The sequence below is a fragment of the Frankliniella occidentalis genome, unplaced genomic scaffold (assembly GCF_000697945.3).
Source record: "Frankliniella occidentalis isolate FOCC.00 unplaced genomic scaffold, Focc_3.1 Scaffold124, whole genome shotgun sequence".
Classification (NCBI taxonomy): Eukaryota; Metazoa; Arthropoda; class Insecta; order Thysanoptera; family Thripidae; genus Frankliniella; species Frankliniella occidentalis.
Window position 1 is genome coordinate 727,580 of NW_026267251.1, and position 14,308 is coordinate 741,887.

At 39.2% G+C, this 14,308-nt stretch overlaps 1 protein-coding gene across 5 annotated transcripts; it reads right to left on the bottom strand.

Moving 5' to 3' along the window:
- Positions 1-2,807: 2,807 nt before the first annotated feature.
- Positions 2,808-12,505, bottom strand: LOC113206767 (uncharacterized). 5 transcript variants are annotated; one of them, XM_052270457.1, is made up of 14 exons: positions 11,715-12,505; positions 11,449-11,619; positions 10,771-10,829; positions 10,039-10,145; positions 9,338-9,440; positions 7,175-7,274; positions 6,998-7,069; positions 6,798-6,910; positions 3,789-6,720; positions 3,570-3,711; positions 3,368-3,483; positions 3,184-3,291; positions 3,013-3,114; positions 2,808-2,928 (listed from the first exon to the last, which is right to left on the bottom strand). In XM_052270457.1, the coding sequence occupies exons 9-10, from the start codon at positions 6,715-6,717 to the stop codon at positions 3,707-3,709; spliced, it is 2,934 nt and encodes a 977-aa protein (XP_052126417.1). In that variant the 5' UTR covers positions 6,718-6,720; positions 6,798-6,910; positions 6,998-7,069; positions 7,175-7,274; positions 9,338-9,440; positions 10,039-10,145; positions 10,771-10,829; positions 11,449-11,619; positions 11,715-12,505; the 3' UTR covers positions 2,808-2,928; positions 3,013-3,114; positions 3,184-3,291; positions 3,368-3,483; positions 3,570-3,706. The 5 variants fall into 5 exon arrangements, with proteins under 5 accessions (XP_052126417.1, XP_052126419.1, XP_052126420.1 ...); XM_052270459.1 differs by having other exon boundaries at positions 10,039-10,606; XM_052270460.1 differs by having other exon boundaries at positions 3,013-3,105; positions 10,039-10,671.
- Between the last annotated feature and the right edge of the window lie 1,803 nt (positions 12,506-14,308).

Here is a 14,308-nt window from a genome sequence, read left to right on the forward strand (position 1 = left end):
GGCAATGCAAGTATAACGTGACTGATGAAGTCGCCCGCCCGGGGGCCACAAGGCTCGACTCGGACGGAGTGCGCAAGGAGCCTGCCTGCGGCTTCAAGAAAACAAATTCGGGTTCCGTGAGTTTTTGTTTACTTCATCTTCCCCTTGTTTTTCATCTAGTTGCCCTGCGTCTAGTTGCTGTTTTTCCCAACCCGTATTTTTCCAATGTATCCTCTGTATATTAAGATTGTAAGTTTCGTCATTTTACCTCTGTGGCAGGAAGCATTAAAAAAACCGAACATTTACAAATTGAAAACGACGGGCTGCCCATACTCTAATCGAGCGGTTCCGTGTCTTTCACAAAAGTCTGCTTCGCAAAAAAAGAAATTTAAAATTTTGAAATAAGAAAACACTAAAAAGTAATAGTTGTCTTATGGAATTTCACTGGTGTTTTAACGTAAAATTACAAGTTAACATTGTAAAATTACAGGCACTTAGTATCATCTTCGATTTGATCGTCAAGCAAGTTGGGCTGACGCAAATTTACAACAAATATTATGTAAATGAAAATTGTAACAAATGTTGTCAGGTTCGCGAGGATATTTTTCACAGTGAAACATACACATTCACGACGGACGAGGTGTGCAGTCAGCGTGGTTCTGGCGGTGGTTCAGGGGGGGGGAGGGGCTTACAATGCCACTCGCTCAAACATAAAAAAAGAGTGAGGTCCCCGTAGCGTGCGTGGGTCGAGGCGTCGCGCAGGCGGCGGTAACGAGGGTCAGGTGAGCTTATACGAGGCTCCACCCGGGACGAGCCGCGGGCCTGCTGACACAACGGGGGCCGGCGTAACGACGAGACGCCATAAAGCGCAGACGAACGGTGCACATTTTAGACGTGATTAAAAATGCAAATGCGCGTCGCGCGAGTGGGCGGAGGTCGCCTGGAGGGGGTCGCCATTAAAAGCGCATATAATTAGCCGCCGCGCCAGAGTAAGTCATCGCCAGGCGCAGGCACCACCACTTACTTATCTTTTCGCCCTTGGCTTCAGGAGAGCAGTCACGCCGTAATTATCGCGTACAAGGAAAACGGTCGGTGTGCGCGGGCGATTCGACGACGTGAATTAAAGCAGTTTGTGGGTCAATAAAGATTAAAGGTACGGGCGAGCTAATAACCTGAACCTGGAGCAGTGTTCCCATCTGTGCTGCAGCGCACTGTGGAGGGGGCTTAACGTCGTCCTAAGGGGCGCGATGCGCGGAGCCATGGTGTGGAGCCGCGGAGCCACCACTCAGGTGGGCTTAATAACCCCGCTATGTCCGGATTATGTCTCGTCACTAAACTCCGCGGCGGAGTGAACGGGCGGGTTCTCTGCGCCGTTCGCACTGTAAAACTTTAAGTCGTCACATTACGACAAAGTCACTGCTTAATTTTACTCATGAATGGTTCGTCACAAAGGGTGAGATAAATGTATTGTCACGTGATAACTTATTCGTGAGGTCTGATAAATTTGCTGTGTCGTCACATGATGGTATGTCATGTGATAAATATTTCGTCACTTGGATGCGGGAAATTTTTTAAAAAAGAAAATGTTTGAAATGAAAGTTGCGTACTCTCATTTCCCATGTACACAAACTTCAACTTACATAATAAACTTCTACATACATGGGCATTGAATTTATGATAGTATTGGATTAAGACATATCACAACATATCCTGCCGAAAAACATTTTTGTAGACAATACATTACCAAATAGAAACGTTGACCTGAAACCTTTCCTCTTTAAATTCTTTACAATCGAATGTCTGTTGCAGTTTTAAGGGAGCAAGTAAACAATAAATAAATATCAAAAGTTAAATCCATCAAGCTGATCTTTACTTCATCCTTCCTCTAACACCTACTCACAAATTTTTCCAATTGTAAGCAAAATCTAAAAGAGTAGAATGTGCATTGGTAGATTCCTTTGAAAAATTGGGGTCTAAAAGTGTAATCCATGATCCCAGCTCAATTTTAATCCGAATGGACTTGATATGGCACAGCTGTAAGCAAAATGAATACATACATCAAAATATGAAAACAAAAAACCTTATTTTCCTTCAGCATCCCTTTAACTGGAAGTTGAAATAAATTTGGAGATAAAATTTAACTTACAAATGCTATCAGCAGGTATCGTTTTCTAAATGCTGAGTCTTTCAGACGAAAGTTGGCAGAACAAAACTATGTTTTGCATAACGCCTGCAGAACTCTGTGTAGGCAGGCCCGCGGTACACCCAAGCGTTGTAGGATACGGGTTGCCTACCTACCAGGCGGGCAGGCACACGACAGCTATCTGTTGACTTCCTTACACATTTGTTCAAAGTGGAAAAATAAACTGCTTACCTCACAAAAAGGTTTAACTGTAAATGGAAACAAAAAAGGATATATATTAATTATTTACCACAAACAGAGTTCACAATGCCCTAACAGTTCTAATTCATCTCATGTCTGCTAAAATTACCATTAGATTAAATCCGACAAGGTCTCTTCAAGCCTCAAGTAAAAATGTAAGTTTAACTTACTTTCAGCAAAACTCTGACCCTCATCAGGAAACAGATGAAGACAGCTGAAGAGGGAAGAGGAGACAAATCAGAAGTATTGAATACTTCACCAAGCTCTCAATAGAAATCTAATTTATCTTTCTAATGTGTAGCATTCTTCAGGATGCTTCTTAGCATGGACTGGGAAATCTTGTGTCACCAAACTGTGTATGCTGTTTCTGAAAGTAAGTTATTAAATATTAAACAAATAAGATCTGAATACTGAACCAATGTTAGCGGAAGTGTTAGGCTTACCATTATATCTTCTTGTCGATTGCCAGCCAGGTTGGGATTTAAAATAGTACAGACTTGGTTCACAGCTTAAATAGGCAACAGCTGGACTGTTACAGTATATGTAAATTATTGATTGACTTAAACCTGAATAAAACATGAGATAGTGATAAGTTGAGAGAAAAAATTGCAAAGCAAACACAAACATCTCAAATAATTTTGTAAACTTACTTGTATGTATACGTCATAGGTACAGTATTAATAAGATGTCAACTTAAAATGCAGCTTCTTTCCTCATTACAGATGTCCAGATGCATTGTCAGGCTGTTTGAACTGTGGAAGTTAGATTAAATAAGCTAGAGAGAATAGTAGTAAAGCTGAGGACAATGCTTCATAACTCACATTGGTATAACATTAGGGGCAAAGCCACAATGAGCACAAGTGGGTGGTCTTTCCCAGACTTGGTGTAAAATTGGAAATAATTTAATTTAGTTAAAGAACGCAACTTAACTGAAAATAAAAATCAATTTAACCATTAGTCAAATAATACAGTTGAGACAATCAATACAAATATTTACACAGTTACCTCCTGTCCTTTGCATAATTTCCCGTACAAGGACTTTGACCAGTTAGCAGCATGTGCAAGACTCAATTGTTTAGGTTACGGCTCAAAACAATCGTTAGATGAAGTCGAGAAAAGCCCTTAACACAATAATGAAAAAAATATATTAAGAGAAAAGACCAACACGCTAAAAGAACAGATGAGATTAACTGAAAAGCACACTTACGTTTCAGATAGTAAAGTGAACAAATACTGAAAACAATGAATCTTACTCAATATACATCAATCTGCTGATCTGTGTCCTTAGAAGACTAGTTCTGTCTCTTGTATAATGGTTTACTTTTGTTAGAAGAAGTCGGAGTATTATTCTGCAAATAAAATGACAAAGTTATTAGTAACAGGAACATGAGCAGATTGTTTTTCAGAAGTAAGCCAGCAAACAAACCTTTAGGTACGGATGTAGAAAGTATATGCTTTAAAGAAAAGCATTGTTTGCCATAGAAGTTGTAAACAGATTGACTTATTGGATAGCTCAAATCTTTTACAGGCATGCATTTGTAGTTCAAGCACTTAGAATCAATCGTATATAGGCCATATTCATCCCATAATGTAGCTCTATGTGTAGAAAACAATATTTTAACTTCACCATTTTCAAATAGAAGGCATTGAGTATGACCAATAACTATCTCATTATCATTCTCTTCAGCATTTCCTAACAAAATCCAGCATCCTTTTTTGAATTCGACAGAGTCAACTCTAGCAGATGTGATCTCTTTAGTATGAGCTGACAAGTTAAGATGAATGAGATAATCTTCTATTTCTTTTCCATATTTACTTTTGTTTAAGGGTTGTTTGTCTTGAACTAAAAATCCCTCATCAATAAAGGTTCCAGTTGAGAGATAACAGAAGTACAGGGCTGCTTTCTCGCTCATAGTCAAACCAATGTTAATAAAATTTTTACAGGTTCGAGCAACTCTTTTAAAGAAACTATGGGCACTTTCAAACCGCATTGTGAAGAGGTGAATAATTGGCCCCATCAATACAACAAGATCAGCATAATGACTCACAAAATGGTGCTTTGGTTTTGGAAGCGTTCCAAGCACTTCTTGCCTCTCCTGCATATATTCGTAAATAAGTCCTTTCATATCAGCAACTAGCTGGGCTGTGTACGATGGGGCACAAATATACTCACATATTTCTTTTAGTTTTAAATAGAGTTGCCAATGAGAATCTGCTGCATCCAAAATCCTTTCCTTGCCAATAATCAGAGGAAACAACCTCAAAAGAGTCCAGTTCTGAACTGCGTGACCGCCAAGTTTTGATGCTCTGACTTTTACTGGTTTGTTCTTGATGTCTTGAGGACTGTACTTAAATTTCTGGATAAGTTTGTTGAGGCCCCTTATAGTAAACCAGCCTCTTTCAACAAGACTTTCAATGATAGGAAAAAAATCATACTCATTAATTATAGCTTCAAAAACATCATGAGCAATGCATGGGCAAAGGCGAGGATCCATAGAGTTAAACTCTTGAAGGCAATTATTGAAACAACAGTCAGTCTTCACACCCCGCATATGCTCAATGTCACTTCCTTCTGCTTTTGCTTCTCTAAAAAGCCGTAAGTCTTCATTGAAGCTTTCCTTAGAACGAAGAGGTCCCACAGCCCAAGGAGTTTCTCGAATTTGGTCCCTACCCATTGGGCAAAACCGACAGTAATTTAAAGCTGTAAACGATTCTACAAAACCACCAATTTGGTTCTGTCCCTTGTTGTCACCAACAAGAAATTGTAGAACTACTGGTATGATTTCACCACAAAAAAGAATACCATTTGTCTCCAGATCCTTAAGCTCATTAATAACATGCTGGAAGCACTTATCTTTGAAAGTTTTGTACATTTCCTTAAATTTAGGAATAAGCATCACAAGCTGCATCGACTTAAGTTTAGATCTGATGTGAGGGTGCATGTTTCCAATTACAAAGTACATGCCTAATGTGTCATACTTGTCAGCGGTTGATCCTAAATCTTTGGTAGCGTTGAAAGCATCTTGAAATATTATAAGGTCGATTGTTTTTTTCTTGGCTGATTCACTTCGTTGGTATACCATTCCATCTCTATAATCCTTAAAAATATCTTCATCTCTTTCGCCACGAGCTTGTGCCTCAAAACTCTGGTTGATTTGGCGTTTCACAGACTCACATTTCACTAATTCATTCAAAGTTTTTCTAATAGAAACAACATGGATAGTTTTTGGAGATGTTGGATCAAGAGATAAATTAATTTCAACAGGTTTGACGTAACAGAAATGCTTCTTGTAATACGCAAGTCTTAGCTTTCTTGTAGATAGGGTAGGTCCCGGGGCTTCCTTGACATGTACACAAAACATTTTGTCAGCATACAAAATATTTGTGACAATAGAATCCATTCTTTCCTTACTTATATCCAGGTCCTGCAACTCATTTAGCAACACTTTTTTTATGATAGCCAAGTTTAGTCGTTGGAGGTGGGCAAGGCTAGTAGACATGGTTTGAACTGACGATGCTGCCAGCATGCATTCAGTTTCCATCTTTAAATAAAATTTTGCCACCTGGTGGAAGAAATTTTGTGCCATTGCATGGATATCATTATCTTCGGCATCATCATCATCTGCACTCATATAATTATCTTCAGACCAATCAATCACAGTTTCTTGTTCTTGGTTGTCCATACCGTGGTCTGGAAAGTCTTCAAAAATATTTTCTTCGATACCTAGTGGCCTTTGTTCTGCAGGTTCAACATTTTTCCAACCTTTGTGGTAGTCATTAAGGTGGGTTCTGAAGGAGGTCAATTTGAAAGGTCCACGTCCGCAGTCTTGAAAGGGACATACTATCCTCTCATCTTTTTTTCCGTGATCATTTATGAGATGATGGCATAAGGCACGCAAAGAGGGTAAGGAGACAGGACAACCTTCAGAAGTACAAAGGCTTTGTTCAAGAACATTGATGTCCCTGTTGGCTATTTCTTCTTCTCTAACACTAAGATGCCTGTACCAGACATGATGATATAACGCTTTATAGGACAAAAATATTTCCTTAGTACATGAGGAAGCAGCACAGTAAAAAACATACTTGCTGTCCATTGAATGGGCATTTCTCTGATGAGAAGAATTAGCTCTTAATGAATTGGAGATTTTGTTGCAATGCCTGCACTGGTATTCAGGACCTGGGTTGGTTTCAACATTTCCAATTACTAAGAGTAGTGCCAGAACAGCAAACCAAAATGCAAGGTTCACTTTTGTCTTCTTAATTTTGACCTTTGTGTAGCATGTCTTCTTTTTACACACTCTAAGAGGACAAAATGTGCCAATAGATGCTCTCCAAACATCAATAGACACACCCATTATCTGAAACAAAACAAGGATATATTAGATATAGGACGTATAAGTACCATGGATAAACTTGAGTAAAATGAAACACTTACAGCAGAAATACACCACAGGGAAAAACAAAGAAACAGTCAAGCAGAAATTAATCCTTGGAAAAAGCAAACCAAATGGAGCAAAGAGGGAATTTATAGTTCAGCAAGATGTATACCTGCACAAAGAAACAATAAAATACAAAATTTGAGTTGCTTTTAAAAGGCTAATAGCATTCCCTAAAGCACATTACTTTAATGCTTACCATAATTGATGGGAGGCAGTACCGAGGAGAAATGCGAGCAACAAGTGAGTTCTGACCATAAATAAATGACGCCTGAAACAAAAAAGGAACAGCTGTTAGTAAAAGTAAAGCCAATACTATACAACTACTTTGGATAAATAAACAGAATAAAACCAGCAGGAGAATGAACAAACTTACGGAGAAAGGGTGCCTCTCACCACAACACTAGCAATTAAAGCAAAACGTCACTTGTTGAGGCGCGCCCAATAAAATGAGGATGGACATCAAATAGAAGTACCTGTACACACAAATGATAATTTGTTATAGATTAAATAAATCTGAAGTTGATAAAGTCCCTAATGTAAACATGTATTTTTAAATCACACAGGTATTGAACTTGGCAGCGAAGGCACAAGTAGGTATGGTAGGCCTACGCAAGAAAATTGAACCAAAATTTATTCCATCCTCAGTGACTTGTGACCTAAATCACACCAAAACAGAATAGGATAAAATGGAAACAACATACTAAAGGGTTAAATCAAGTCCCTCCAACCACACTACGAAAGAAATGGAGGTTTTCACAACTGCAAAGGAAGCTAAAAGTAACATACGAAACTACCTATAATAGCTGTTACAAATGTTTCAACAGATCGCATAGAAAATGGCTTTACCACGATGATTATTTCATTTCAAAGTCATTGAAAAAGAAAAGATAACTTTTGGAAATCAACACCGACACCGACGAAACACAAACAGAGCGAGCGAACAAAACAGGCAGTGGATTCAGATCAGGTTAGGAGGGACACAACCACAACACGAAAAAACTTGTCGAAATAATTATTTTAGGCACTTAGAAGGGAAATTTTCTTTTTAATGAGCGCATGATTTCTTTTAATCAACAGAGGCTCAAAAACCTTCTTTTTTAATGTAATAGAAGAGGAAGATTAGAAATTTGCGCTAGCTCTATTGGCACCACTGCTACAGCGGAAACGGTGGTACGAGCATTCAAATGGTCCAGCGAAATTGAGAAGCTTGAACGTTAACTTTCTAATTTACTGACAAACTTCATGTGCTTGTGTATCAAAGGTGAGCTGCTAACCTAGTGAACATGAAACAGTCATTTCAGTCATTTGGCCGTCAAAGTTAGTCTATATCTACTTTCGGTTTTAACAGCCAGTCAAAATTTAGGCAGAAAGAGGACACACTTTGACAGTGGAAAAACAGTCAAATGGCTGTGTTTCGAGTTCATTATATTAAAATGTAACAACTAAAATTACTAATATTCATTATTTCACTATGCAGATGGAAAATTTCAAATCAATATTGGTCAAAACAATAAAGGAAAGTTTACAAAGATTTCCCAGGAGTCAGACTTCTCCTGAGGGTTTAGCAAACCACATATTAGCAAAAGATGGTATGTCAGAGGACTTGATAGACTTGATTGATGTAACTGACTTAACTACATTTGACGGTGTTACTATATTTGAAGCACGTGCTGTGAGGGGTGCTATTTTAAATAGATTTAGCAAACCAAGTAAGAATGAAACTGAAATATGGCAGTTAACTCAACACAACAATATTTTTGAAGGATAAAGGTTAATTGTTCTATGCAGGTGGCTCAGGTGGCTCTCCACATCAAGGAAATGGTGGTGACAGACAGCAAACCAACCAAGCTCCCCCAGAAAATGGCAGTGGCGAGGGACAAAATACTGGTGAGCCATCGGTCAATGCTAACCATGATCAGGTAAGATAAGAAATCTATCAGTGAGCCTAATAGAGTGGCCCCCTCCCCTCCCCTCTTCCACCCCCATCGCCCTCCTTTCCTTCCCTCCAATTGTACACCTGAGAACAGGTCTAACTTTTCATGCATTGTTTCAGAATGCTCCTAATCCGACTACAACACCACCTCTGATTCCGCCTTTTAAATTAAACATGGAAAGAATTTACTTTCTAAAAGACAAAAAATTCTTTGACAAAGGTGGTAAACCTGACAACGCTCTGTCAAAACTGATTGTAAAGGAATGTGTTTTGCAAGTAAACAAGAAGGTGCCAGATGCAGACAGGAAAGTCATGGCAAATGTTTTCGACCAACTCGCAGAGATTCACCCATCATCCTTCATGATCCAGCTGCCAAATGGAAAAAAATTACCAGGGCTACTTAAAAAAAGACTAGTGGATGGGATCGACAATGACCACAGGTCAGGAAGGAATAATCTCCAAAGGAACCCAACCCAAGAACAGTACGAGAAACCTCGGGCTAAATATACATATGGTTGTGTGAGGTGGCGAGTACAGAATTTACCAGAGGGAGAAACCGAAGAAAGTATCTTGAAAATAAAGCAAGACATGAAAGATACATACCAAGACACAAGGCCATCACGTTGGAAGAAAGATGAGATTGAAAACAGTATGACTCTCACTTTTAGGAATCAGAGAGAGCTCATCAACCAAAATCATGAAGAAGCTGCAAAAGAGCAAAAAAAACAGCGATATGGAAAAAGGAAAAAACAGGTAACATTTATATTACTGACAAGGTTACTGAGAACACTTTTGGGAAAGATTTCATATGACATTTTAATTACTGACTTTACTTTCTTTTAGGGACCTGAGGAAGAACAGAATGTAGATGAGCCCCCAGCATTGGTCACTATAACTACAGTCAAAGAGGAATGGCCTTTCCTTTTCACACACTTCGGAATGAAGACACATTTCCAGTTGTTAACACAGGTTAACCCTGATAATCTAGTAACTTTTATAACAAAGTCTGGAGAGGAAACATTAAGTTACTTCAAGAGTGTAAGAGATAAGACACAAGATGTTGTCTACAAGAATACATTCAAGCGTTATAAAAGGGCTTGTCGAGCAGCAGGAGAAGATGAACAGAAGCTAACAGAAATCAAACTTAAGGCAATCATCATATTAGTGGCGCAACATGTTGGTGAAGATTTCAAAGATTTAATTCTCCTTGATGAGGCAAGTTAAAATTAATTGTTTCCAGCATACTCTAATAATGTATCCCATTTGAAAAATAGAAAAAATATTGAGAATAACAAAATATTTACTTCTTTTTGAAGGAATTCTGTGTAGACACTCCTAATGAGGACAATCTTAGTGTTTATCCTGGGCTGATTGCTGAAGGTATGTCCAGAAATAAATACTCTTCTCTAATCTGCAAACAAAAAGGAGAAATGATGATGTTGAAACAATTTGATTGGTTTTTAGGGAAAACCCTCTTTGAGGCAGAAAAATATCACTTGAGTGTGGACATGCATATTGTGTCCTCCACAAAAAGCTTTGTAGAAGCCATGGGGATGGTATTTATGACCTATTATGTCCTAAACTTGGATTACCATCCTAAGACTCCAGCCACCTTGGAGTATCTCCAAAGGTAAGAGATAACAAAAATGAGCATTAAACTTAATTCATCAACAATATGAATTTTATAAAATATTATATTATATTCTGGTTTTTCAAGGTTTGCTTATTCAATCAGCCCTGACCAGGGTCACAAAAGGCCCCGAGATGTATATGATGAGAAAGGAAACAAGAAAGCTGGACCGACCAACATTATACATCCGAAGGTCTCAAAGTTACACTGCTTGATTAAAGATTTCAGCCAGGTCAGTTCTTCTGAAAGTGAAAAGTCAGATCAGCAGTAGCCATTATTAAGATTAAATTCAATCAGATTATATAAACTGTCAACAATAATGAAATATGTAACACTACAGAACTAGTGCATTGTAATAATCAAATAATTATAAAACATATCAACTAATCAAAAACAATCAACTTACATATTGTCAAAGTTCAAAGAATTTTTGAAGTGATCCGTAATGCTATGTCAGCAAGACACCTGTAAGGTAATATTGTAATCAAATTATAAAATCAACAACAAAACATGAACAATATGTTAAGAAGTCAATAAAATAAAATTCAAAAGAAAAGATGTGTTCCTTTAAGAGAATAGAAATATCATAATGAGGGTCCTTATAGCATGATCAGAAATATTAAGTAAATCTATTGGTCTCTTGCAAGATATCCAACATGAATTTTTGTGTTGCAATCAAGACCTAACTCAAACTTGTGTGTTATAACCTTTTGTCACACTTCCACTACTGTTGGTCACGGGTTACAGTTTATAAAGTCTATAATCTAAAAGTAAAACATTAAACCACATTCTTTTCAGCTTTACTGGTATATGGTCTATAGCTGAGTATGAACAGTTCGTTTAAAAGCTGTTTAATAATTTGGTGCTATGCTTTTAGTTTATAGGCTCTAGCAGAAATTATAACCCCTGTCCAATAATATTAGTGGAATCGTCACCAATGGTTGCAATTCTGAGGAGTCTTCAATGCAAAGGAAAAATTTGTGGTAACTTGCAACGTATCATGTAATCATTTGCATCTATTTAATTTAATGTATCTGACAATTCCAATGCCAAAACAAACTCACCTAGCTCACCTAGCACTCACCAATCTTTTTGAAATTAGCTGACTATGTTACGAAGGTAAGGTGCTCATGGATATAGCTGCTCGCAATGCTCACAATTTACTTGCTAAGTATGGAATTCGGAGATACATATCCACAATCACATCCATAGGTTTAAAAACACTACAAAAATAGCAACAGTGGCGAGGTTGCAGCTAAAACCAAACCAGGACGACAGTCATTAACCTGATCAGACACATAAACAACAAAAAATTAGTCACAAGAGTGTGGTTAGGCACTGTCTGTTTACCTGAATATTAAGTGTTGTGAAATATCGAGTTTAAAGCACAGTTGTATCGAGTGCTTTGCTCACAAAATGTTGATAAAAGTACAGATAAACAACAATTTATAATATCGAGTGCTTTGTTTTCACAGAATGTTGAGATAAGTACAGAGGTACCTAAACCACAAATTAAAAGTTCACCACTCTAAATCATTTCTCTTACTACGTTGTACCCGACTCGAAAACAGTCTGTACAACGCGTTTTGGATCCATTCTTTTCAGTATTTTTCAATCCTAAATTGGGAAATACTCAGAACGTCTGCCGCTAAAATGTTGCCATGCTGAATGGAAAAGAATCAGCAGACGAAAGTAAACAACTATATGATTCGGCAATTTCTCATTACTTCGTTCTGCGCACTATGAGCGCGGTTATTTGCAGTTCAAAAGAACCGGCGGTCCCGTTTGCAACGAAAGTATACGTCTCATGAAACAGTCCGAAAAAGAATTATTCGCGAATGGCAACTTACTACTGTAACAATGCCAAGTGTACCAAATTAATTTCTTCGTGTGTGGATATTTTGGAAGGCAAAATCCCTTCGGAAACCTAACATTTTGTTTCTTGTCAATTTGGCTCGATGAGGTTAAAGTTTCTCAATCACCAACAACCTCAGGAAATGCAGACATGGTCATTAAAGGAATACAGGAGATTTTAATCCTTACAAGTAAGTGGTTCAAAAAAAATAATGACTAGTTTTAGTTCCAACTGTACACTCTATTTAAAAGGAATGTTTTTTAAACTTGTTTACTTTATTCTGATTCTCAAATGAATCTCAAAGCTTCAAAGCCTATCTTACTTAATCAAAGTGTATAGTTGTAACAAAAAGCGTAGGAGACATCATTAGAACATGTGAAAAACAAGTGAAAACTAGTTGCAGTTATAATATCGTTTTCAAACATATTTATTGTTGTGGATTGTACTGCTACTAATTTTGGATAACTTGTGACGAATAATCTGATGTATTTGGGACTATTGGTGTGTCACGTGACGAATGGTTCATTTAAATGAAATGACAAATGCTACATCACATTGTGACGAATATTTCTTGTGATGTGACGATTGTTTTATCTCAGCCCCTGTGACGAATAATTTGTAGCAATATTTGTCGTCACATGACGATGCAGTTTAACAGTGCGTCCCGCTCCGTTCTCTAACGAACTCGCAGGGAAATGTCGAGCAGGAAACAAGCGAGGCACACTGTGTGTGTGTGTGTGTGAGCGAGGGAGGTGGGGGTCGGTGTACGCCGGTAGAGACGGAGAGAGAGGTGCGGCGCGCTGGTCCGCAGCAGCGTCTCGGATGTGATATCCCAGTCATCCCCCCCCCCCCTACCCCTCCGGGCCTTCCGCCTGCTTGCGACTGAATAAGACATTCATCATAATTTCGTCAAGGCAACCAAACTTGGTCCGTTTGCATGGCTTACCGCAAAGTGGTTGGTTTGTGGGGCGGGCCGTGCGGCTCGGGCCCAGCCCACCAGCGAGCGTGCCTGCCTGCCCCGGCGGCCCCGGCGGCCCCGGCGGCCCCGGCGCTCCGCCTCACTCACCTGGAACAAAAAAGGACAGGGGGGTTAGCGACAAATCGTCTTGCGCTCAGCCGCGCCCGTACATTTTTCATCTCTGCGGGGTCAAATGGAGCGGATACAAAACACACTCACGCACACACACGAAACAGCAGGGGAGGACGGCCAGCGTAGCTGTTGCTACGAGGTTTAGTCTCATCCCGGACATAAAAAACAAAATTTCGGTCTGCGCCTCTTTTTCTTTGCTAACACCTTTCAACTCCTTACACTGTTAGAAAAACTCCTGGGATTATACGGAGGAACATTAGTGAAAAGTATTGCCGAAGCCCTTTGGGATTTCCCAAAGAACTCTGTAGATTTCGCGTGCCGAGTTTAGCTTTGAAACATATAGACGAATGAAAACTTCCAACTTTAACATCTGTTTTTAGTGCACAAAAACTTAGGACGGAGTCCTCTGGGAATTTCTACTAGTGGTGGAAAGTGACTCTTCAGGAAATCCCAAGAAATTTTTAACAGTGTAGGAGTGGTGACCAGGATTTCTGGTAGGCGTTTTTGTTCTGTCGAAATTAACCTAGGGGTACCCTGAAAATGTTATTATTCGAATAAACTGAGTGCATGCACTTGTTTCAAGAGAATGCAGTGTACAGTTTGAAAAAAAGTGCGAAAAAACGGTTGGTAGTAAATCTTTAGCTGAACCTGAACAAATTTTTCAAAGTTAAGATAGTCCGGGTGAACACGGCTACGCCATTGCGATAAACCCCCCACCCCCTTTCCGCGAGCCCCGGAAGTACCGTCATCACCCCCGTTCACTCAGCAGCAGCGCGAGCCAAAAGTCCCTGCCCGCGGCCCAGCGGAGGCCTCGTCAGCGAAAGACAAAACGAGCAGCGGCAGCAGCGGCCCTCCATGCAAAAACACGACGATGAAGACTCGGAGTGAAAACGCATAAAGCCGTTTTGTGTTTATAATTAATGCCCTGCCGCCGCCGTCGTCCAGAGCGGAATAAGATGAAAAGACTGCAATTAATCACCGCGACTGCTGGCGCTGCGC

Excerpts from the sequence above, each read along its gene's own strand:
- LOC113206767 (XM_052270457.1), bottom strand. The coding sequence starts at position 6,717 with ATGGGTGTGTCTATTGATGTTTGGAGAGCATCTATTGGCACATTTTGT.